Here is a 22,860-nt window from a genome sequence, read left to right on the forward strand (position 1 = left end):
CTCCAATGCTTTTCTTCAGACAAAAGTTCCGGTTGGAACCTTATTGATGATTTAAGATAAAAACATCCTAAAGATTGATTGCAAACATCATTTGACTTGTTTCTACGACCTGTAATGGAACCTTTTGAGTTTTTGTCTGGAGGAAGTGCTCGCTCCTCATGAAGATGGATTACTGGGCTGAACACGCTAACAACAAGTGGCTAAATGATGGGCTTTATGGAACTTTATGGAACAAATTAGTCATTCATTGTTGATCTGGGATTCCTGGGAATGCCTTCTGATGAAGATCATCAAAGGTAAGTGAATATTTACAGTGTTTTTTCTAACTAATGTTGACACCAAAATGACGGCTATTTCTTTGGCTGAATTGGGTACTGAGCGCCAAACTCAGATTATGTTTTATTTTATTTTATCTGACACAGCGGTTGCATAGAGGATAAGTCTATCTTTAATTATGTGAATAACACTTGTATCTTTTGTCAATGTTTATGAGTATTTCTGCAAAATCATCAGATGTTTTGGAATCAAAACATTACTGCACGTAACGCGCAAAAACTGAGATTTTTGGATATAAATATGCACATTATCGAACAAAACATACATGTATTGTGTAACATGATGTCCTATGAGTGTCATCTGATGAAGATCATCAAAGGTTAGTGATGAATTTTATCTACAGTGGGGAGAACAAGTATTTGATACACTGCCGATTTTGCAGGTTTTCCCACTTATAAAGCATGTAGAGGTCTGTATTTTTTTAATCATAGGTACACTTCAACTGTGAGAGACGGAATCTAAAACAAAAATCCAGAAAATCACACTGTATGATTTTTAAGTACTGTACGCCGTGCCTGGACTGGACATTGGCACAGAGGAAGGCTCCTGCCATGGAGTGGGACTGGACGCTGTGCCTGGACCTGGCACCGGCGCAGAGGAAGACTCCAGCCTTGGAGCGGGGCTGGACGCCGTGCCTGGACAAGGCACCGGCCTTGGAGTGGGACTGGACGTCGTGCCTGGACGCCGTGCCTGCTGGGCACCTGCGCAGAGGAAGGCTCCTGCCTTGGAGCTGGACTGGACACCGTGCCTGGACTAGGCCCCGGTGAAGAAGAAGGCTCCGGCCATGTAGCAGGACTGGACGCCTTGCCTGGAAGCTCCGGACCGCTGACCCTCGCTGGAGATTCTTGAACATGGACCGTCGCTGGAGGTTCCGGACCGTGGACCGTCGCCAGAGGCTCCGAACTGTGGACCGTCGCAGGAGGTTCCGGACCGTGAACCGTCGCCAGAGGCTCCGAACCGTGGACCGTCGCAGGAGGTTCCGGAACGTGAACCGTCGCCAGAGGCTCCGGACCGTGAACCGTCGCCGGAGGCTCCGGACCGTGAACCGTCGCCGGAGGCTCCGGACCGGGGACCGTCCACGGAATCTCCAGACTGGGGTCCATCGCCGGAAGCTCTGGACTGTTGACACGCACTTCAGGGCGCGTGCGAGGAGCAGACACAGGACGTAACGGACTGGGGAGGCGCACAGGAGGCCTGATGCATGGTGCTGGTACAGGTTGCACCTGACTGGTGACACGCTCTTCAGGGCGCGTGCGAGGAGCAGACACAGGACGTCCCGGACTGGGGAGGCGCACAGGAGGCCTAATGCTTGGGGCCGGCACAGGTTGCACCCGACTGGTGACACGCTCTTCAGGGCTAGTGCGGAGAGCTGGCACAGGACGTATCAGCCTGGGGAGGCGTACTGGAGGCCAGATGCGTGAAACCGGTGCAGACTGGTGTCACGCTCCTCAGCACGCCTGTGCTGCAGCACTCTCATCGCTACCACCTCTCTCCGGAATCTCTCATCGAATTCCTCCTTCGACTCCCTGACTGGCTCTGGTTCACCGCCGGCTCTGCCGACCACCCCATGTGCCTCCCCCCCAACAAATGGTTGTCTTTTGGGCTTTCTTTGTGGCCGCGAACCCCGGCGTCTTCACTATACTCCCTTCTCTCCTTGAGTCCTTGTTTCCACGGAAGGCTTTCGTCTTCTGCCATAACCCATCCCAAGTCCAGGATGTCTTCACCTCCCAGCCACGCTGCTTGGTCCTGGTGTGGTGGGATCTTCTGTCAGGATCGTAGCTGTAATCATACTCAGACCAAAGCGCAGCATGGAATCGGTTCGACATCTATTTATTAGAAGAGAACCAAACAAAAAAACAATAAAGAATACACGACACGTGAAGCTCATGCAGTGCTCACAGGCAACTACACAGAAACAAGATCCCACAAAACACAGTGGGGAAATGGATGCCTAAATCAGAGACAACGATAAACAGCTGCCTTTGATTGGGAACCATACCAGGCCAACATAGAAAAAAACAACCTTGATTACCCACCCTAGTCACACCCCGACCTAACCAACAGAGAATATGAAGGCTCTCTATGGTCAGGGCGAGACAGTAAGATGTTACCTCTCTCTCTCTTTCTCTCGCTGTGTCAGTTTATGGAAAATGTTGAATAAAAAGGCTATAATATTATTGTATTAGCTGCATGTATATTTTATGACCACATCTGTAAATCAGACCAGTGTCTTTCATGTGGGAGGGGAATAAATTATTAACAGCATGGATTTTACAAAATCTATTTTATTCAGCAGAACAAATGTAGAAAAACAACAAGGTGACAAAGCAATGAAGACTATTTTGTCCCTTCTAGTGACTGCCATTTCCTTACCACCTATTTATTTATTTTTCTTAGTTTTTAGTCTACTGTCTGTGTTGTATCATGTTATGTATTGTCTGCCTGTTTTGTTTTGTTCTCCCAAATTTGAAAAATATATACACTACCGTTCAAATGTTTGGTGTCACTTAGAAATATCCTTGTTTTTGAAAGGAAACCATTAAAATAACATCAAATTGATCAGAAATACAGTGTAGACATTGTTAATGTTGTAAGTGACTATTGTAGCTGGAAACAACAGATTTTGTTAATGGAATATCTACATAGGCGTACAGAGGCCCATTATTAGCAACCATCACTCCTGTGTTCCAATGGCACGTTGCGTTAGCTAATCCAGGTGTATTATTTTAAAAGGCTAATTGATCATTAGAAAACCCTTTTGCAATTATGTTATCACAGCTGAAAACGGTTGTCCTGACTAAAGAAGCAATAAAACGGGCCTTCTTTAGACTAGTTGAGTATCTGGAGCATCAGCATTTGTGGGTTCGATTACAGGCTCATAATGGCCAGAAACAAAGAATTTTCTTCTGAAACTCGTCGGTCAATTCTTTTTCTGAGAAATGAAGGACACTGTCATGACTTCCACTGAAGTCGGCTCCTCTCCATTACACACCTGGTTTTCATTCCATAATTACTGCATGTATTTAGTCCTTTGTTCCCCACCATGTCTTTGTGTGTAATTGTTTATTGTTATGTGTATTTTGTCAGGCGCTATACTTTTGCTGTGTTCTGTGTTTTTGGCACGTTATTGTTCTTATGTGCTATAATTTTTGGACCGGAATTAAAGTGCGCCTGTTTATTACACTCTGCTGTCCTGCACCTGACTTTCTTCTACCGTACACACCTCTGACAGCTATTCTATTCATTGGCAATTCTCAACGTCAACAGTGAAGAGGCGACTCCAGGATGCTGGCCTTCTAGGCAGAGCTGCAGAGATAAAGCCATATCTCAGACTGGCCAATAAAAAGAAAAGATTCAAAATGGGCAAAAGCCTTAATTTCTCAGAACAAGAATAGACTGACGAGTTTCAGAATGGTGATGGTTGCTGACAATGGGCCTCTGTACGCCTATGTAGATATTCCATTTTTAAAAATCAGCCGTTTCCAGCTACAATAGTCATTTACAACATTAACAATGTCTACACTGTATTTCTGATCAATTTATTTTAATGGACAAACAATGTGTTTTTCTTTCGAAAACCTAGGACATTTCTAAGTGACCCCAAACTTTTGAATGGTAGTGTATATATATATATATTATTTGAAATAAAATTATACATTAAATGAATAAAAACATAGAAAAGACAAAGATGTGGCTACATTGAGATTACAAAATAGGGTAGTGGAAGCATTGTCTGGAACTGGAGTTTGTTGCACTTCTACAGTACATTACAGCTCTCGTAGACTAAACAAACCCGTCCCTTTGGAGTGAGAGTGGGATTTATGAGTACTGTCAATGTAGATTAAGAGAATGAAGTTGGCTATAATATGAACACCATAAATGCAGTGGCCCTTAATCACAACATGTTGCAGTCCTTCAAAGAAACACAGACTCTTTTATAAACAGTTTTTTCTCATGTGAAACTAGACTAATTAATAGGGAGGGTGGTTTACATTTCTGGGTCATTCTCTTACCAAAGAACACCAAATGTTGCTTTGGTGAACAAGGATAGATAGTTATGAAGCAGAATTTGGTCAGTCTTGTTGCTGGAGAGCTGGCCTGTATTGGTTATGACAGGCCCTTTAGGCAGCTGGACAGGAGCCCACACTGACGGCCCCGCTGACCAGGGCAGCTTTACTGAAGCTCACTTGGCTCTCATTCACAGTCAGCTTCCTCATACAGCCCGTGTAGGCCCTCCTAGTCGCAATGCCCTCTGGAAGAAGAGATTCTAGGACGATAGATAATAAATAACACTATAAACACATTCATTACTACTTAAAGACACAGCATAAGAAGTAATTGGATGAAACTACTATAGCTGTAATGTAGTTCATATGATTTTTTTGTATACCATCCTTTTTTTCTTAATTTCACCCCCCAGCAACCTATACAAAGTTGTTACAGTTTGGATGTGATTTGTGGATGGGTTCTCAGGAATCAGGGTTATAAGTACTGTTTAACCACTAGTATGAGAGTTGAGTAGTCTAGAGATGCATGTGCTTGCTACTGACCTGGAGCTCCACCAATGAACACAGGGGTCCTGGCACTCTTGGTGCTGGGGTTGAGTGGTCCCACCACGTGATTGACCTCTGAGTCCACATCCAGCTGAACAACATTGGCATCTCGAATCACTGTGAACCAGAGGAGGCAGGAAGGAAATGCACATATCAGTCACCGCACATAACATTAGGGCCGGATGATACCAGTATCGCGATACTCATTAGTATCATGGCAAGAAAACAAAACGTGAAGCGGATTTAACTGGAATGCTGGAAACAAACATCATTATGTTGTCAGTCACATTCGTTTATTTTCCAAGCTATATCACACAATATTTTATTTACAGCAGATTTTTTAAGGAACCAAATAGTAAAGTCTGCTTCATCTTTTCTTTTTTGACATGGAAAAAACATTGCAATACTGGTATCGTCATGGACCTACATAACATGGACCAATCAGTGTAAATAAATCATGGTCCCATCCTGTTTAAATCAGGGCAGTCAGTGAAGGGAAGCCTCTTACCTGTGATCCTGTGCCAGCTCCCATCACACAGGCCTAGTCTAGGAGTGACCTGAGTGAAGAACTCACGAACTCCGTTGTTAACCAGCACCATCACCTGTGAGCATAGAACAACACTTGCATTGATGACAAGTCCAAGATCTAAAAATAGAAAATCAGCAAATTAATACAGATGACTTTGTATTAGTGGCTTACTGCTCCTTGATGGATATACATGGTGAGGTACTCCTCGGCTGCTGTGTACACATGCAGTAGCACCCCTGATGCCACACGGGGGCGCACCTCTACCACCAGTTCAAACTTCAGTCCCAGGTTGAACGTGTCATCTGAATGAGACGGATGCAAAGAGAAGTTCAAGCAAAGTCTGCTTTACAACCCCCTCGTATTCTGAACCTCCCCTTTAACGTCTGTAACCTGGAATATTTCACTGCCCTTTGGCCCAATGAGGTATGTCCACGTGTGAAACTTAGCTGGCCACAGTAGGGTGTGAAATTGCTCTGTCCTCATTCAAACAGCTGCAGCTCGGCTCCCAAGAGTTTTGGGTCTGCAACTGTCCTCCGTGCCCTCAAATTTTCCACCAGGCCCAATTTTCACCACAGCTGCACTGGGGATATTGTATTCCTCTATCCTGACTACAGTTTCTCTGCTTCACTGTCTGTGTGGGGATTGGTGAGCGGCCCAAGGGTTTTGTCTGCTTTCCAGAGGAAATATAAAATGGCGTGTGATATAATTGACTCATTGTTTCCAAACAGTTCCAGACCCTGCCAAAACTATTAGTGTACAACGATACGATGTCCTGAAGATTGCCGCAAATCAATGTTTCACAAGCTTTTCCTTTGGTTTCATACTTCAAATTAATCTGGAATGGTTCAACCACAGTATGAAGCCAGAAGGGCTTTGAGAGGAATAATATGTGTTTGTGTATTACCCAAAACAACATATCCACCCTCTTCAGAGAAGTATGTCCCCGGCTCGGAGAGTCCCTCGAAACACGGCGTCACCCCAAAGGTCTGGGACACGGAGGACAGCCATTGGCCATTCAGCTGGAGGTTCTTCACACAGCCAGTGAAGCTGTATGCAGAGTTTCTCTATAAGGAGACAAATACAGCACATGGAAGCGTAAATGAGTAGTACTAGACTGGTCCTATCATGGTAGTAGAGTAGAGTGGTAATGTCTGGAAAATATGTTCCACTAACAAATACGGTCTTGCAGAGAGGGGTCCCATTGGTGGTTTCCTGTTCTCTGTGGGAACCGTATCATCTGAAGACAGCAGTCTGAAGTGAAAATACTTGGATGGCACCCAGTGTGAACAGTGTATGAACATATGTGAAGTGTGAACCAGTGTGAACATATAATGCCAGAAAAGACTAGAGGACCATAAATCACCCAAACATCTCTTGCAATGCTCTGTTTGGAGTGGTCAGGATCTTAACTATTTTATCCTACTTCAACATTATTGGCCAGGCTTTGTGTTTCCAGAATTCCACTGTAAAAACTTTGGAACATTCTGCTCCATTTGCCTTCAGTAGGCTACTAGGCTACAAATGACACCTTATTCCCTATGTAGTAAGTGCACTACTTTTGACTGGTACTACCCCTGGGTGCTAAGAGGTGTATCTTACCTGTATGTTCCTCTGGGCCCTCCCTGGGGGCACCCCCCCCAAGTAGAGTTGGCTGCTGACGTGCCAGGAAACGTTGGAGCCCTGAGCTCTTTCCTCCAGCACTGTCAGCCCATCAATGACTAATCGGCCCAGATTCCCATCACGGATAAAAATAACCTGCAGGAGAGACAGAACAGAGCTGCCACACTGAAGTGTTGGAGTATTTTACTGCTACAAAGTAGTGGTTTATCTTAATATAGAATTATATATTTCTGTAGGGGAGAGTGGAGTAAGTTGAGCCAAAGCGGTAAATTGAGCCACCCTTGTTTCTATACACAAATGAATAATTTGACAAAATATTTTGGAAGTCATTATTTTATGGAGTATATGAAGAAAGAAACCACACAGAAAAAGTGGTTAGGTCCAAGAAACAGATTTTTCACCAAGTCAAATAAATGTATTGTGTTAGAGGTTTCATGATGCTCATATCTAAACAAAAGTAGATACTTTTAAGATTGTTCAATTGAGGTCTGTATAAGCTTCAATATGAGGTCTTAAACCTAGCATAAAAGTGCATCCTTGTAGCTGCGTGGGTTAATACAGTCAAATGTTTTGCCATGGGGTAGGTTGAGCAGATGGTTGAGCCAATGGCAAGTTGAACAAATTGAAGTGTTGTCTTCACAGGCATAATGCAAGGCATTATTGCTGGGACGTGAGGTAACAACAGGGCCTGACCTATGTTAAGTGTTTTAAAAAGTTCAAAGTGTTGTTAGGTGTTAAAAGACCCCCGTAGGGGAAGTTACCCGTAACTATGTCCATGTAATTTCCTGTCCTAGAGATGAAACGTGCCTTTGGGGGGGCTCCCGAGTGGCGCAGCGGTCTAAGGCAGTGCTAGAGGAGTCACTACAAACACCCTGGTTCCATTCCAGGTTGTATCACAGCGGTCTAAGACACTGCATCTCAGTGCTAGAGGAGTCACTACAAACACCCTGGTTCCATTCCAGGTTGTATCACAGCGGTCTAAGACACTGCGTCTCAGTGCTAGAGGCGTCACTACAGACACCCTGGATCACAGCGGTCTAAGACACTGCGTCTCAGTGCTAGAGGCGTCACTACAGACACCCTGGATCACAGCGGTCTAAGACACTGCATCTCAGTGCTAGAGGCGTCACTACAGACACCCTGGTTCCATTCCAGGCTGTATCACAGCGGTCTAAGACACTGCGTCTCAGTGCTAGAGGCGTCACTACAGACACCCTGGATCACAGCGGTCTAAGACACTGCATCTCAGTGCTAGAGGCGTCACTACAGACACCCTGGATCACAGCGGTCTAAGACACTGCATCTCAGTGCTAGAGGCGTCACTACAGACACCCTGGATCACAGCGGTCTAAGACACTGCATCTCAGTGCTAGAGGCGTCACTACAGACACCCTGGTTCCATTCCAGGCTGTATCACAGCGGTCTAAGACACTGCATCTCAGTGCTAGAGGCGTCACTACAGACACCCTGGTTCCATTCCAGGCTGTATCACAGCGGTCTAAGACACTGCATCTCAGTGCTAGAGGCGTCACTACAGACACCCTGGTTCCATTCCAGGCTGTATCACAGCGGTCTAAGACACTGCGTCTCAGTGCTAGAGGCATCACTACAGACACCCTGGATCACAGCGGTCTAAAACACTGCATCTCAGTGCTAGAGGCGTCACTACAGACACCCTGGATCACAGCGGTCTAAGACACTGCATCTCAGTGCTAGAGGCGTCACTACAGACACCCTGGTTCCATTCCAGGCTGGATCACAGCGGTCTAAGACACTGCATCTCAGTGCTAGAGGCGTCACTACAGACACCCTGGTTTCATTCCAGGTTGTATCACAGCGGTCTAAGACACTGCATCTCAGTGCTAGAGGCGTCACTACAGACACCCTGGTTTCATTCCAGGTTGTATCACAACCGGCCGTGATTGGGAGTCTCATAGGGCGGCGCACAATTGGCCCATAATTGCCTGGGTTTGGCCGTTGTAGGCGGTCATTGTAAATAAGAATTTGTTCTTAACTGACTTGCCTTGTTAAATAAAGGTTCAATAAAAAATAAATGGATGTTTAGGTTCCACCTCCAAAGAATGATGAAGGCAATTGATACATGTTCACAAACTGGGTGTGGGGAAGTTCCACATGGAGTTGATACACATCAATAAATAGGGCGTAGCTAGCTAGCATGCTAACCTTATCTGGCTAGCTATCTTGCTGATCTTATCTACTTAGCTATCTTGCTAACCTTATCTAGCTAGCCATCTTGCTAACCATATCTAGCTAGCTATCTTGCTAACCATATCTAGCTAGCTATCTTGCTATCTTTCAAACCTTATCTAGCTAGCTATCTTTCTAACCATATCTACATAGCTAATATTTTATCTGTTGTTGCCGATTATTTTTTTTTAACTCCACCATATTCAAAAGATTAGCCAGCTGGCTCTGTGGCTTGTTCTCGCACTGGATTTGTCATAGCATTGATTTAGGGAAAACTTCACCACAGAAGGAAACCACTGGCCTATCTTTGACTTTGCCATCTATTGTTATCTTCAATGTTTTGGCATCTTCCATAAATTGTGTCTGCGAATACGCCATAGAAATAGTAAGAAAGTATAAGATGAAGCTCCGGTAATATGGATAAGTATTTAAAGATAGCTGATATGTGTTTTTCTACATTGTAATGGACACGGTGCAACCTTTGGTAGGCTCCTGGCAGGCTTCAGCTGGGGTACAGCAAAGCCAAGTCAGCCCGAGCTCATGGTTCTCACAAGGGAAGTGAAATGATCGGCTACAATGATTTTGCTCATGATTATGTACGACGTGCCTTTTCATTATCTGGATAGACACTCGTGGTTTTTAACTAACGTTACACCAATCAAAGCAGTGGACCGATGGGGGGAGTGGGTATGTAAAATGCTTTAATATCACGCAATTATACAATTTATGAAATGGTCATATACAGTATATATTTGTTTTTATAAAGACTAGCTAAAAAATAAGTGAAAATTGACAAATTATCAAATGGATTAAGATCATTTTCAGTTAAAAAAAGTACAGGGGAACAGATCTGTATTTAATAGTTTACAAAAGTTGTAGTTTTTAGGATCTGTATTCAAATAGTTGTAGTCAACTATTTGTTCCCCTGTTTCTTATATTTTTCTAAAGCATAGTTAAAACTATAGTTATCCCAGGTCTGGTATACTGTATGTGACTGTCAGAGTTCAAAGTAAAGTATTTTTGTATGGATAGTGGGGAATAAGTACATCCACTTACATTGTGCCATGCTCCATCATTGTACTTCTCCAGGCTCTTGATCTTGACCCTCTGCTGACCCAGGTTGAATGTGTACACCAGCTTGCCATGGGCCAGGAAGAGAGCCATGAAGTTGTCCTCTGCCTCATCTGATGCATAAAAGATTAGGCCAAAGGAGGACTGGGTCTTCAGGGACAGGGAGAAGTGAGACCTGGGGGAGTATGGTGCGTAAGAACTAGTACTTAGACCAGAGAGCACGTGACTAGTACTTAGACCAAGAAACCAAAGTAGAGTTGTAGTTCAGAGTGGGTTCAGCATTGACCTCTGGTTGACTTCTGGTCAACCTATGTACCCACAATGTTTTCCTAGCCCCGGCATTACCTCTTAGAGAGGGACCCTGGGATGTATGTGAACTCCTGCCTGCTGTTGGCAGTGCCCCCATAGTGATGGGCATGGCGGGTGGCACGGGGCCTGGGGGACAGGTAGCAGGGCGTCTCCTCTGTCTCTCCTGGCTCCTGGTCATCACTATTCAGTCCCAACAGGCCTTTTGGGAGTTTGGACTTATCTCTGCCCACCTTTGAGAGACAAAGGAAGTCACTTGACTGTTAGTAGTGGGTCAATGCATGCATGCCTCTAGTTCAATATTCACTGATTAATTCTGTACTCCTTCCGCATTGATTATACCAAGATGGGCATGAATAAAAATGAAAATTGACATTTCGTAGCAAACTGTGTTCACTGACATGTATAGAAATGAATGAATGTCTTTATACCTTCCTTGTATGGCCCTGCTTGGGTTTGGCAGAGTTTTTACTTTGCTTCGAGAACAGGGCAGCGGGTGGTCGCTTCACAGGGCAGTCCTGCAGAGAGGTCTGGACATTCTCAGTGTACTTCTGAAAGTCCTCTGGCTCAATGTCTCTGTCTTGTCTGAAGAGAAAGAGAGAGGGAATAACATCTAAGTGCCAAAGACCTAAGAGCCATAGAGATACTCACACACACAACTGTCTCCATGGAAACACACTCCTTGTCCTCCCACTCAGCTCTCAACAGCAGCTCTATTTGTGAGCCTGGCTTTCCTCCTCTCATAGATAAAGCTAGGCAGCTAGGTTTTCACCAACCAACCTAAGCCAAATGATCAATTAGCATGCTCTCATAACAGCAGTCCCTGGAGAAAGGAAACAGGCTCACTAACAGTGTGCAAACTTGGACTTGTTCACTCGCTAATAAAATGCTCTTTACAGAAACACATTCAGCATTGACTGGTGGTGGACGAGGTCAGCTCACCCATAAAATTGCTTTATTTTAAATTGTTTAAATGTAACCTTTAACTCGGCAAGTCAGTTAAGAACAAATTCTTATTTACAATGGCGGTCTACACCAGCCAAACCCGGCCGACGGTGGGCCAATTGTGCGCCGCCCTATGGGACTCCCAATCAGTTAAGTGACTTCTCTATATAGATGCAATCCACGACAATCCATTTCATCAAATGCATTAGGCTACGAGGCCACTTGAGTTGCAATCCTGTCTATGTATTTCTAATGTGATCTGAGTGCTGTGGCAGGGACAGAGTGTGACCTGCTGATGTAGGCATAGCTGATGCAGCCAGTGAAGTTCTTGATGCTGCTGCTGGGAGAGCCTCCGAAGTAGAAGTTCCTCACTGTGGATGCTGACAGGGCAGCAGTCGGACGTTTCTTCTCATGCTTGTCTTTGTCATCCACCACCAACTCATACCTAGGATAGCATTAGATGGTTCATAAGCCAATTAGTGCAATGAATAATGATAACCTATTCTATATTCAAAGAAACCTTTCAAAAATGAAGAAATCTCAAAGTGCCTTAATTAACAGCAGGGCAATCCGTAAAAGCACATTGTACATGGGAGCCATACATTGGATTCTTACTTGTCATTATTCACTGAAGCTACCAGGAAATGGGTGATTCCATCATTGTACTCCTTCTTCTGTGATTTGACTCTGGTGCCTCTGGAGTTCAATACCACTGCTCCATTCTCAAGGGTGATGGTAAACTCATCAGACTGGAGGAGAAAGACAGGAGAGTTTATAACAGTTGTATTTCCTTTGTAGTTCCTTTTGGAACTCATTAAAAAGAGAGCATTCTTGATTTAAGAATAAATCAGTATACCCCTTCGCTGTGGTAGAACAGGAGACCAGTGGGCTGCAGTGTCCTGAAGTTAAGGCCTCCCTCGAAGGAGTCGAAAGGAGATATCTTTGCCGCAGAGCCTAGGTAGCTCTCTCCAGTGAAATAGGCTTTACGGGACATCTGTGACAATCCATGACACAACAGGGATATTGTCAACTATTGTAGTTCAGTTGATTCTGTATATGCTTTGTCTAGTAGAGTTTAATGTGGACTACAGTACATACAAAGTACTCCTCAGGACAACCGCTGCTGATGCCAATAGTGCCAGGTTCTTCCAGGAGGTTGAAGTCTTTCTTCTGGAACTGGAAGCCCTTCACACAGCCCTTCAGCCCAACCAGGGAGGACAGATCAGGCCTGGGGGAGAGGGAACAGGCTCATACTTTCATAGGGCATAGCTGTCTAATGCCAGTATTAGAATCTGTTGATATTGTGTTACAATTGTCAATTGCTTTTAAGGTTATACCTCTGTCAAAGTCCTTGGATTGGTGTGAGAAAGTGCATGATTGTGGTGTTGGTTGGACAACTCACCTGGAGAGGAGAATGTGTGAGGGGGCTCCTCCTATGTAGATATCAGAGAAGGGCAGAGTCTTTTTCTCATTCTCCATGGACTTCACGTGACTCTTGTCCACCAATAGAATGAACTTCTTGGAGTAATGGTAGATCACTGACACCTATAAAAAAACAGCGTAGATTAGATTACTGTTGAGGACATTTATTTTATTCTCACAGTTGTAGAATGCACACCCCTGCAGACACAAAGGGAGTGGGCTGATTTAGATTTACCTCATGGTATCTTGCGTCGTTGATTTGTAGTTTGGGTGAGTTACTCTCCATGGCGATCGGGCCTCCGCTGAAGCCAAAGTCATACATGAGACGTAGGAAGCCATTCTTCAACTCCAACATGAAGAAGTTGTCCTGGAAAGAAGATAGAAGAATTACAAAAAAATTGTTCACAGTTACATTTACATTTAAGTCATTTAGCAGACGCTCTTATCCAGAGCGACTTACAAATTGATGAAGAACAATTATTGGTAAATCTCTATGCTCTCTGAAGTATTACAAGGCATAGCATTGCATCACGGACTGACTGTGTTGCTTGGTCAAATATAAAAGGTGACATTTTTGTTGCTATATTTACCCCATTGACCATGAGTAACAGGATACCGTTGTTTGCCACTGTCCGAACAGCAATGTCAAACCGGGTGACGATGCCAAATTTACCCCTCCTCTCCATGTTGTTGATGAGGGCATATCCAGTTCCGTCAAACAGGTAGCTGGCGATACGACTTTGTGAGAATGCCAGCTTATACCTGATAGGGCAAAGAAAACAATGTTTGATTTAAGTCAACATTAAGTGACTTGTCTGAACAAGCCTCAGATGTAGATGTGGACTCTTTAAAGGCAGAGGTAATATCTAAAGTTCCCAACAAAAATGTTTGGACAAGATGCAGTATATCATACCTGGGACAAGGTGTTGAAGCAACTACATCCATCTTGTGGGTCTGTTTGAAATTGTACATACTGATGACATCGTTATTCATAGAGGCCAACTCGATGCAGCCCACAAAAGGAGCTAGGCTGAGTGCAGGTGGAAGCTACAAGAAAAACAAATAAACAACATTCAGAATCTTATCTTGGAAGGGAAGCGTAAATACAGAATCATTGCAATACTGATTCAATCCTGCTGTGTCAATGGGTCTTGTGTGAAGTACAGGTTACATCAACACTGTATGATGAAAACGGTCGGCTATGCATTCGCCAATGCCACAGAACTCTGATCAGAGGCTGGTGTCATATCCTGTTAGAAAGTAATACTGTACCCTGACATCAGCGGGGACGCCACCCACAAAGAAGACAGTGTCTTCAGGATCCAGGTCGAACAGGGAGTCGGTGCCAAAGGCCTCTCCCTTCTGGATGAATTTCTGCTCATCTGTGGATGTCTGACTGGGTACGGTCAGGAACACTTTGCCATGTCTGCCCAACCTGTCAAAACAGAGACACAAAGCAGCGTGAATAATCAGTTACATCAACACCATTACCTCCTGCATGGGCAGATCAGCCTCCTAGCTCCCTGTGAGTGGTTAGACTAGACAGATGTATTGACTGTGTGAATGGATGGATGACCTTTAGCCTGGTCGCAGATCTGTACTCAGTGGTGTAAAGTACATAAGTAAAAATACTACTTAAGTAGTTTTTGGGGGTATCTGTACTTTACTATTTACAATTTTTGACAACTTTACTTTTACTTCACTACATTCCTAAAGAAAATAATGTACTTTCTAACTCCATACATACACCCAAAAGTACTCATTACAATTTGAACGCTTAGCTGTCACGTTCTGACCTTAGTTATTTTGTTATGTCTTTGTTTTAGGTTGGTCAGGGCGTGAGTTGGGGTGGGTTGTCTCTGTTCGTTTTTCTATGTTGTGTTTTGCGTTTGGCCTGGTGTGGTTCTCAATCAGAGGCAGGTGTCATTAGTTGTCTCTGATTGAGAATCATACTTAGGCAGCCTTTTCCCACCTGTGTTTCGTGGGTGATTTTTTTCTGTCTTTGTGTATGTCATCAGACAGGACTGTTTAATTTCTTGTCTTTCTCTTTGTTATTTTTGTTTTAGTGTTCTGTGTTTAATAAGTTCATCATGAACACGTACCACGCTGTGCATTGGTCCTCCGATCCTTCATACTCCTCAGACGAGGATGACAAACGTTACATTAGCAGTACAGGAAAATGGTCCAATTCATAGACTTATCAAGAGAACGTCCCTGGTCATACCTACTGCCTCTGATCTGGCAGACTCACTTAATTTACAAACTAAGAATTTGTATTATGTCTGAGTGGTGGAGTGTGCCCCTGGCTGTCAAAAAAATACAATAATAATAAGGAAATTGTGTTGTTTGGTTTGCTTAATATAAGGAATTTGATGTATAGCATTTACTCTTACTCAAGTATGATAGTTGAGTTCTTTTTCCACCACTGTACTTAAGTACATTTAATACCAGATACTTTTAGACTTTTACTCAAGTAGTATTTTACTGGGTGACTTTCACTTTTACTTGAGTCATTTTATATTAAGGTATCTTTATTTTTATTCAAGTATGACAATTCAGTACTTTTTCCACCTCTGTCTGTACTGTATGTGCTTTAGCCAAGTCCTTTGTCATTGGTTGTCAGTCGTGATGCCAAACATGTATGGCATGACAGCAGACACGACAGAAGTCTTGTCTATCAAGCATTAACTGATCTGCTTTCAGAATATGAGAGTCAATCTGTGTGGATCTGTTTCTTAGGAAATACTCTACTGTACCTCTCCACTTTGATGAGGTTGAAGACTGGAGGCCATTGGCTGACAGGCTTTGAACCCAGTGGGATCTCGACATCTTCCTCTCCCAGGTTGTAGACATACACCAGGTTGTCATTCTTGATGGCCAGACCCATGTAGTCCTTCCTACCCTACATGATATATAGGACAAAAACCAAGGTTACAGGTTTTATACAACATATAATGCATGTACTGTAATATGGAATCCCTGCCTGTGCTCTTTTCAGGAAAAGCAAAGCATCCAAATCTTTGGTTTCATAAAACCAACGAATGGTCACTGAGAGTACCATTTCTAAGGAAACACCACTGCCTAATTTACAGCAGTGGCAGAATCACCAGGGTAAGCAGCATCGTTAATGAGAACAGAGAGGCCCAGAGAGGAGAGATCTGCCCTGCTGTCAATAAGCCCCTATGGGTGGGGGTTGACGCCATTTATGTAAAGGATCCCCGACTTTGAAGGCAGTGGCACACACTATTGTTAACAGGGGTTTCCTGGAAACCTTTCAAAAACGGCAACCGTCTGCTTTCAAAGGCCTCTCCTGCTCACATAATGACAAAAAACCATTCATCTGCACACAAGCTGCTCTCTCTTTCATCTCAGGCCGTCCTCAGGGTCCAAGTCTGGGAAGTTTCAATAGCAGATCTGGGCCATTCTGCACCCCTCTCCTCCCACCCATCCACTTCTTGTACACAACAGAACAATGCCTCAGTCAGATCACAGGATCCATTGTGTTCTATGCTGCTATCCTGATCCCAGATGTGTTTATGCTGTATTGCAAACTCCCATGGTAGTGACATCACGAGTTGGCTATACAGGACAAACATATCTGCTTTATAGAAGAGCCAAGCTGCTGAACCCAGCACCAGCCCTGTTCCCTGTCCCTCCTCTCCCCCAAGCATCCTCACGTTTCTGTCTCCCAGATAGAAGATGAAGCGGTCCTCGATAGGGTCCTTATCTGGGTCCACTCTGATGAACAGGCTGATGGTGGTCACTGTCTTCAGGTCCTCCAGGTTGGTGTGGGGCTGCACCTGAACCGATGACTGACCGTTGAACTTCATGGACACTTGGACCTATGGTGTGACAAAACATGATATATCCATGTCATACGACCTTGATTACGAACAAGACTTGGGATTATAGTAACGTGAGACTAAATAGAATTTTACTCATCATAGGTGGTTGAAAGTACATTTCGGTTGTGATATAGTGATTGTTAAGATGATAATATTGACCTTCTTGGCCACACTCCTGGCCTGGGCAATGAGCTCTCTGATCCTCATGATGTTAGTGGTCACATTGTTCACTTGGTTCTTCTCCTCCACCACACGCAGCTTATCCAGCAGTTCAGGGACCAGCTCAGACAGGTTCTCCACTAAAAACACCAACATAGATGGAGAGGAAGATGACAATTTACAACAATAATTCAACTACTTTTTTTCTATTAAGCCACCACAACCACAGAGCATTTTTTTCTGAGAATCTCTTCAGTTTTACACTTACTAGTTTCAGTGTAATGCTTAGTCATGAAGTCTTCTCTGTTGAGGATTGAAATGCTGTTGTCTGTATGGATGTACTGTACCTGCTTCCCCAGCAGAGACTACAGCGCGGTCAAAGGCTGCAGCAGAGTAATCTTGGTTCTTCATGTTGGTGGCCCACTCCTCCACCTTCTCGTGGATGGGGGTGATGGTCTGCAGGACCTCCACTGACCGGTTCAGGGTGCCTTCAGCCACCTCCTCGGTGAGCTCCAGACGCTTGGTGGTTCTGCCTGGAAGGTCAGAGTGGAATTCAGAACAACAACAAAAATGTCACTAAAGAGATGAGACCAACCTTGGAAGGGAAGTGAATACAATGATGTGTATGTCAGAGACCCTAGATAGGCTACGGGCCAGAAAAATAATGTTTTACCTGGCTCAATTCCCTTGATATCTTTCAGTACTACCGCTAGTTTTTTGGTGTAATCCCCCATGGTCTCCTTGGTCTCCTCAATGTATTTCATCTTGTCCAGAACCTCAGCTTCAACCTCTGTGGAGATAATTCACACACACATCATCACTGAGGATAACCTGTACAAGCTAGTCTCTAACAATAATCAAACAGTGCTGAACCAGAAAATGTGTTATACCGAATTGCTCAGAGTGCAATGAAACAGATTCCTTGAAGACATTCTCACTCTGGGTCTTCAGAAACCCCAGCTGGGTGTTGATCCCATCGCTGGCCTGCCATAGACAACACAGTTTTAGGTTACCAAGCGAAAATCACAGTACAGTAGCCTAAATATATGATATGTAGCTAATTGCGCATTTCAGACAACCTACATCCTCAGCTCTTGTTGCTAAATCCATTGTTGTCAGTCCAGTGATGTTGGCCTCTTCGATGTACTGTACTATGTTGTTGTACACATTGGCTGTTACCAGAGCCTTCTGCACGAAGCCGTTGGCATCACTGCGTTTCAGATCACTAGGTGAAAAGAAACATACCACAAAATCAATGTCTGGTTAGAATGTTTGTAAAGCATTGAGGATAAGGAACATAGCTGAAGTGCTGGCTTACTTTTAACTGCTGCTACTACTGTACATTAAAGGGTGGCCTTTCAATGGTGCTTTAATCCCGTGTTGGATAAACATGTTCAGTGGTGATTTTGTATCTTGAATGTGGTGTCCATTATCATGGAGTAGAGGATATTCAAGTGTTGTCGTACTTAATACTTGGTTCTACAATGTGATGTGCATTTATAATGGACTAAGGAGTAGTGTTTAGAGTGATGCAATGATTAGATCACTACTATGTAACATCACTACTGCTCACTACTCCAGCTCGTCCGCTTGACTCTGGAGGTCCTCTGCGTGGTCCTGGGCTCTCAGGACCAGGTCTCTGTCTGTCAGGGGCAGCACCTCAGTCTTCTCCTGTAGCCCCTTGCTGGCGCCGTCGATCGCAGCGTGGTATTCAGTCACGTTCTACACAGACAAAGACCCCATTCCAGGACTTAACTAACAATATTACCTCTGAATGATTATATTTCCCTACTGAGTAACCCAATAGAGAGGCAATTGACTTAAAGGGGAATTGTTCAAAGAAGCAGTGGCTTTTTCGATCCCAATCAATTCCAAAAATGAGTCTCTCATTTTGTCTGTCTGTTAAATGTGTTATGGATTGCATAGACTAGTACATGGGACTCTCCCTGTCAGTCCATATTCAACACATGAACTGAAACATTACATGATGACCTCATTGAGGGGGTCCAAAACACAAAGCTTTCAGGCATAGCAGGTTAATAGTGACTATGGTGTGTACACTCTTAGCCTTTTTTTCTATCTAGAACCTAAAAGTGTTCTTCGGCTGTCCTCATAGGAGAACCCTTTGAAGAACCCTTTTTGGTTCCAGGTAGAATACTTTTGTGTTCCATGTAGAACCATTTCCACAGAGGATTCTAAACGGAACCCAAAAGGGTTCTACCGAGAACCAAAAAAGGTTCTCCTATTGGGACAGCCGAAGAACCCTTTTGGAAGCCTTTTACAGGCCGAGAACAGGCCTTACCTGCACCAGGAGATGCATCTCGGCCACAGTATTTTCACTGTCCATGATAAGGTCTTTAGCCATCTGCAAGGTGTCATTCACATCTTCGTAGTTCTCTATCAGTTCCTGCTGCTTGGCCTGGGAGTGAGAGTGGACAGGATTAGTGAATACCAAGAGAACCAAGAATATACATTGTGTAGAGAGTACAGGTTATGTATCTCTCCCATATGAACACTTGTATCATAAAAGTACATAAATCATAGGTAGAATCGTTTCAAATGTCAAATGAAAGCTGCAAGCCTAATCGATGCAGAACATCAACATTTAATTTATAGAACTCCCTTTAACAACTTGTATTTTGCCCTAAAGAGGCAAGAGAGAGATATGTGTTGACAGTAGTTATGAGTATGGTACAGTAACATTCTCTTTCCCCCACAGTAACCCTTACTGTGTTTCTCCTGCAACGACTTGTGTTGACTAATCTGCTATGGGAAGGAAGACCCCCAGATTATGGTCTGCCTCCTGCTAAGAGTGGTGTGGGGGCTGTGCTTTTGCAAAGTTGGTGGGGTTATATCCTTCCTGTTTGGCCCTGTCCGGGGGTGTCCTCGGATGGGGCCACAGTGTCTCCTGACCCCTCCTGTCTCAGCCTCCAGTAATTATGCTGCAGTAGTTTATGTGTCGGGGGGCTAGGGTCAGTTTGTTATATCTGGAGTACTTCTCCTGTCCTATTCGGTGTCCTGTGTGAATTTAAGTGTGCTTTCTCTAATTCTCTCTTTCTTTCTCTCTCTCGGAGGACCTGAGCCCTAGGACCATGCCCCAGGACTACCTGACATGATGACTCCTTGCTGTCCCCAGTCCACCTGGCCATGCTGCTGCTCCAGTTTCAACTGTTCTGCCTTATTATTATTAGTCGACCATGCTGGTCATTTATGAACATTTGAACATCTTGGCCATGTTCTGTTATAATCTCCACCCAGCATAGCCAGAAGAGGACTGGCCACCCCACATAGCCTGGTTCCTCTCTAGGTTTCTTCCTAGGCTTTGGCCTTTCTAGGGAGTCTTTCCTAGCCCCCGTGCTTCTACACCTGCATTGCTTGCTGTTTGGGGTTTTAGGCTGGGTTTCTGTACAGCACTTTGAGATATCAGCTGATGTACGAAGGGCTATATAAATAAATTTGATTTGATTTTGTTTGGACAGTACACCATTCACGGAATAGATTTGAAGCTGAGGCCCAGATCAAGGAGATAACACACACATATAGCCCTGCACCAGCTGGTTGTCCTATCTCCAGCCTTCACTGCAGCAGTTGTTTGCTCCTCGCACCAGCCTTCACTGCAGCAGCTGGTTGCTCCTGGCTCCAGCTTTCACTGCAGCAGCTGGTTGCTCCTGGCACCAGCCTTCACTGCAGCAGCTGGTTGCTCCTGGCTCCAGCTTTCACTGCAGCAGCTGGTTGCTCCTGGCACCAGCCTTCACTGCAGCAGCTGGTTGCTCCTGGCTCCAGCCTTCACTGCAGCAGCTGGTTGCTCCTGGCACCAGCCTTCACTGCAGCAGCTGGTTGCTCCTGGCTCCAGCTTTCACTGCAGCAGCTGGTTGCTCCTGGCTCCAGCTTTCACTGCAGCAGCTGGTTGCTCCTAGCTCCAGCCTTCACTGCAACAGCTGGTTGCTCCCAGCTCCAGCCTTCACTACAGCACAACCACAATAGGCCCATAATGTCAATTTGTGCATGACAACAGGGCCAGTCTCTGGTATAAATTAGAATCGCAATCCCTCAGGATTTCACACCATAATGAATAGGAACAACAGGCCTGTTGTATTGTATTTTGGATCTATTATTTAAAATCGTTCAGTTGTCTAACTAGCCTCATGCCTCAGACGGAGGAAACGTTAAGGAGCTGTACAAAATTACTGTACACATTCAAGTAGCTGTGGGCATTCAACTCATATCCTCTTTATATGGGCTATGGGGTTACGCTTATCTACCCCCCACTTTGTGCCTCCTAACAATTCCTAACAGCTGTTTCTGTCTTATTGTTCTCTACTACTAAATACCATGGGTAACTGAGTTCTCTGGCAGATGTTGGGAACAACTACAATCCCCATACTGTATGGCAGAGAGGGAATATCTGGTCTATTCCTTGGAAGGAGATGAACTGTTGCTTTCCAGTGATAAAGTCAAGCTGAATTCCTGCAACAGTCAGAGGGAAGATAAAGGCAAACGGCACTGATGCACCTCAGAGCAGGCTGGAGCTGCACTGATCTCTTTCGCTGGGCACTATCAAATCAAATCAATTGTTATTGGTCACATACACATGGTTAGCAGATGTTAATGCGGGTGAATGAAAATGCTTGTGCTTCTGGTTCCTGACAGTGCAGTAATATCTAACAAGTAACCTTTCAATTCCCCAACAACCACCGAATGCACACAAATCAAAAAGGGGTGAATGAGAATATGTACATATAAATATATGGATGAGCGATGGCCGAGCGGCATAAGCAAGGTGAAATAGATGGTATAAAATACAGTGTATACATATCATATGAGTAATGTAAGACATGTAAACATTATTAAAGTGGCATTAATTAAAGTGGCTATTGTTTAAGTGACTAGCGATCAGAGTGAGCTGTGGTAACGAAACCATGCTGACAAACACAGGGAGCCAGGGAGTCAGGCAAGCAGAGATACAGGGAGTCAGGCAAGCAGAGATACAGGGAGTCAGGCAAGCAGAGAGCCAAGGAGTCGGGCAGCCAGTAGGGAAGGCATAAGTCAGTCAGGCAGCCAGTCAGTCGGCAAGAGGCATTTGGGGAGGCAGGGGGAGAGAGGCTCCAGACGGCACGCTCTGGTCCAAGCTGACCCCGTGGTCGTGGGAAGTTACCTCACTCTTCTGGAATTTGACGGTGTTGGCTTTGTTCATGTCTTCCGTCTCCTTGACAGTGTTGGCAGCCTTCTGGAGGATCTCCTGGGCCTCAGAGAGCTTGTTGGTGAAGCGGGAGAGCACCTCCTGTACCGGGGCCACGCGGCTGTCTGTACTGATCAGCTTCTTCTCCAGCTGACGCATGCGTCTAAGGACTGGACAACACAAACATTTGTAAATACACAAGACCACAAAGCATGTCTCTACCTCCCCATTATGACACGTCTGTAGCGTGTGTGTTTCTTTGTGTAGATGTGTCTATGTGTGAGTGTGTGCGTTTTTTTCTCACGGTCGTGAGCCTCGGTTGACTCATCGGTGGCGATGGGCTCTTGTGGGGAAAGGTCCAGTTTCGTCATCCAGGCCACCATGCCCTCAGCAACAGCTGTCTTTTGAATGACGATCTCAGGGTCCAGATCCTGATGGACACTGTACAGCTTCCAGTCACTGATCATCTCTGTGAGACACAGACACGACACAGAGTACAGGGGGAAGGAAGGCTGGGATGTGGCTATGGGACCAAAAGCACCCTCATAAACAACTGCTGATCAATGGATGGCAGTAGGAAATACAGCAAAGTTGATTTGGATTTAAATCTTAAGGCAAGGCGGGCTTAAAAAGTAATTGGATATCATATATCAACATTTATAACATATCTAGAAGCATTATGAATAA

At 44.6% G+C, this 22,860-nt stretch overlaps 1 protein-coding gene across 1 annotated transcript in view; it reads right to left on the minus strand.

Moving 5' to 3' along the window:
* Window positions 1–2,940: 2,940 nt before the first annotated feature.
* LOC135506050 (laminin subunit alpha-4-like) overlaps window positions 2,941–22,860 on the minus strand; it is a 37,052-nt gene continuing 17,132 nt past the window's right edge. Inside the window, exons 12-40 of the mRNA XM_064925422.1 lie at window positions 22,478–22,642; window positions 22,150–22,343; window positions 19,297–19,413; window positions 18,568–18,716; window positions 18,078–18,219; window positions 17,885–17,978; window positions 17,668–17,784; window positions 17,342–17,527; window positions 16,995–17,134; window positions 16,668–16,832; window positions 15,747–15,892; window positions 14,263–14,425; window positions 13,904–14,037; window positions 13,581–13,752; window positions 13,226–13,357; window positions 12,971–13,113; window positions 12,667–12,796; window positions 12,425–12,562; window positions 12,184–12,317; window positions 11,858–12,013; window positions 11,055–11,208; window positions 10,663–10,856; window positions 10,303–10,492; window positions 7,018–7,173; window positions 6,323–6,482; window positions 5,590–5,720; window positions 5,398–5,491; window positions 4,887–5,006; window positions 2,941–4,603 (exon numbers count right to left, since the gene is read on the minus strand). Coding sequence (XP_064781494.1) covers window positions 4,458–4,603; window positions 4,887–5,006; window positions 5,398–5,491; window positions 5,590–5,720; window positions 6,323–6,482; window positions 7,018–7,173; window positions 10,303–10,492; window positions 10,663–10,856; window positions 11,055–11,208; window positions 11,858–12,013; window positions 12,184–12,317; window positions 12,425–12,562; window positions 12,667–12,796; window positions 12,971–13,113; window positions 13,226–13,357; window positions 13,581–13,752; window positions 13,904–14,037; window positions 14,263–14,425; window positions 15,747–15,892; window positions 16,668–16,832; window positions 16,995–17,134; window positions 17,342–17,527; window positions 17,668–17,784; window positions 17,885–17,978; window positions 18,078–18,219; window positions 18,568–18,716; window positions 19,297–19,413; window positions 22,150–22,343; window positions 22,478–22,642 — 4,262 coding nt within the window. The 3' untranslated portion in view covers window positions 2,941–4,457. The remainder of the gene's footprint in view (window positions 4,604–4,886; window positions 5,007–5,397; window positions 5,492–5,589; window positions 5,721–6,322; window positions 6,483–7,017; window positions 7,174–10,302; window positions 10,493–10,662; window positions 10,857–11,054; window positions 11,209–11,857; window positions 12,014–12,183; window positions 12,318–12,424; window positions 12,563–12,666; window positions 12,797–12,970; window positions 13,114–13,225; window positions 13,358–13,580; window positions 13,753–13,903; window positions 14,038–14,262; window positions 14,426–15,746; window positions 15,893–16,667; window positions 16,833–16,994; window positions 17,135–17,341; window positions 17,528–17,667; window positions 17,785–17,884; window positions 17,979–18,077; window positions 18,220–18,567; window positions 18,717–19,296; window positions 19,414–22,149; window positions 22,344–22,477; window positions 22,643–22,860) is intronic.

Source organism: Oncorhynchus masou, chromosome 19, assembly GCF_036934945.1.
Source record: "Oncorhynchus masou masou isolate Uvic2021 chromosome 19, UVic_Omas_1.1, whole genome shotgun sequence".
In the NCBI taxonomy this organism is placed as follows: Eukaryota; Metazoa; Chordata; class Actinopteri; order Salmoniformes; family Salmonidae; genus Oncorhynchus; species Oncorhynchus masou.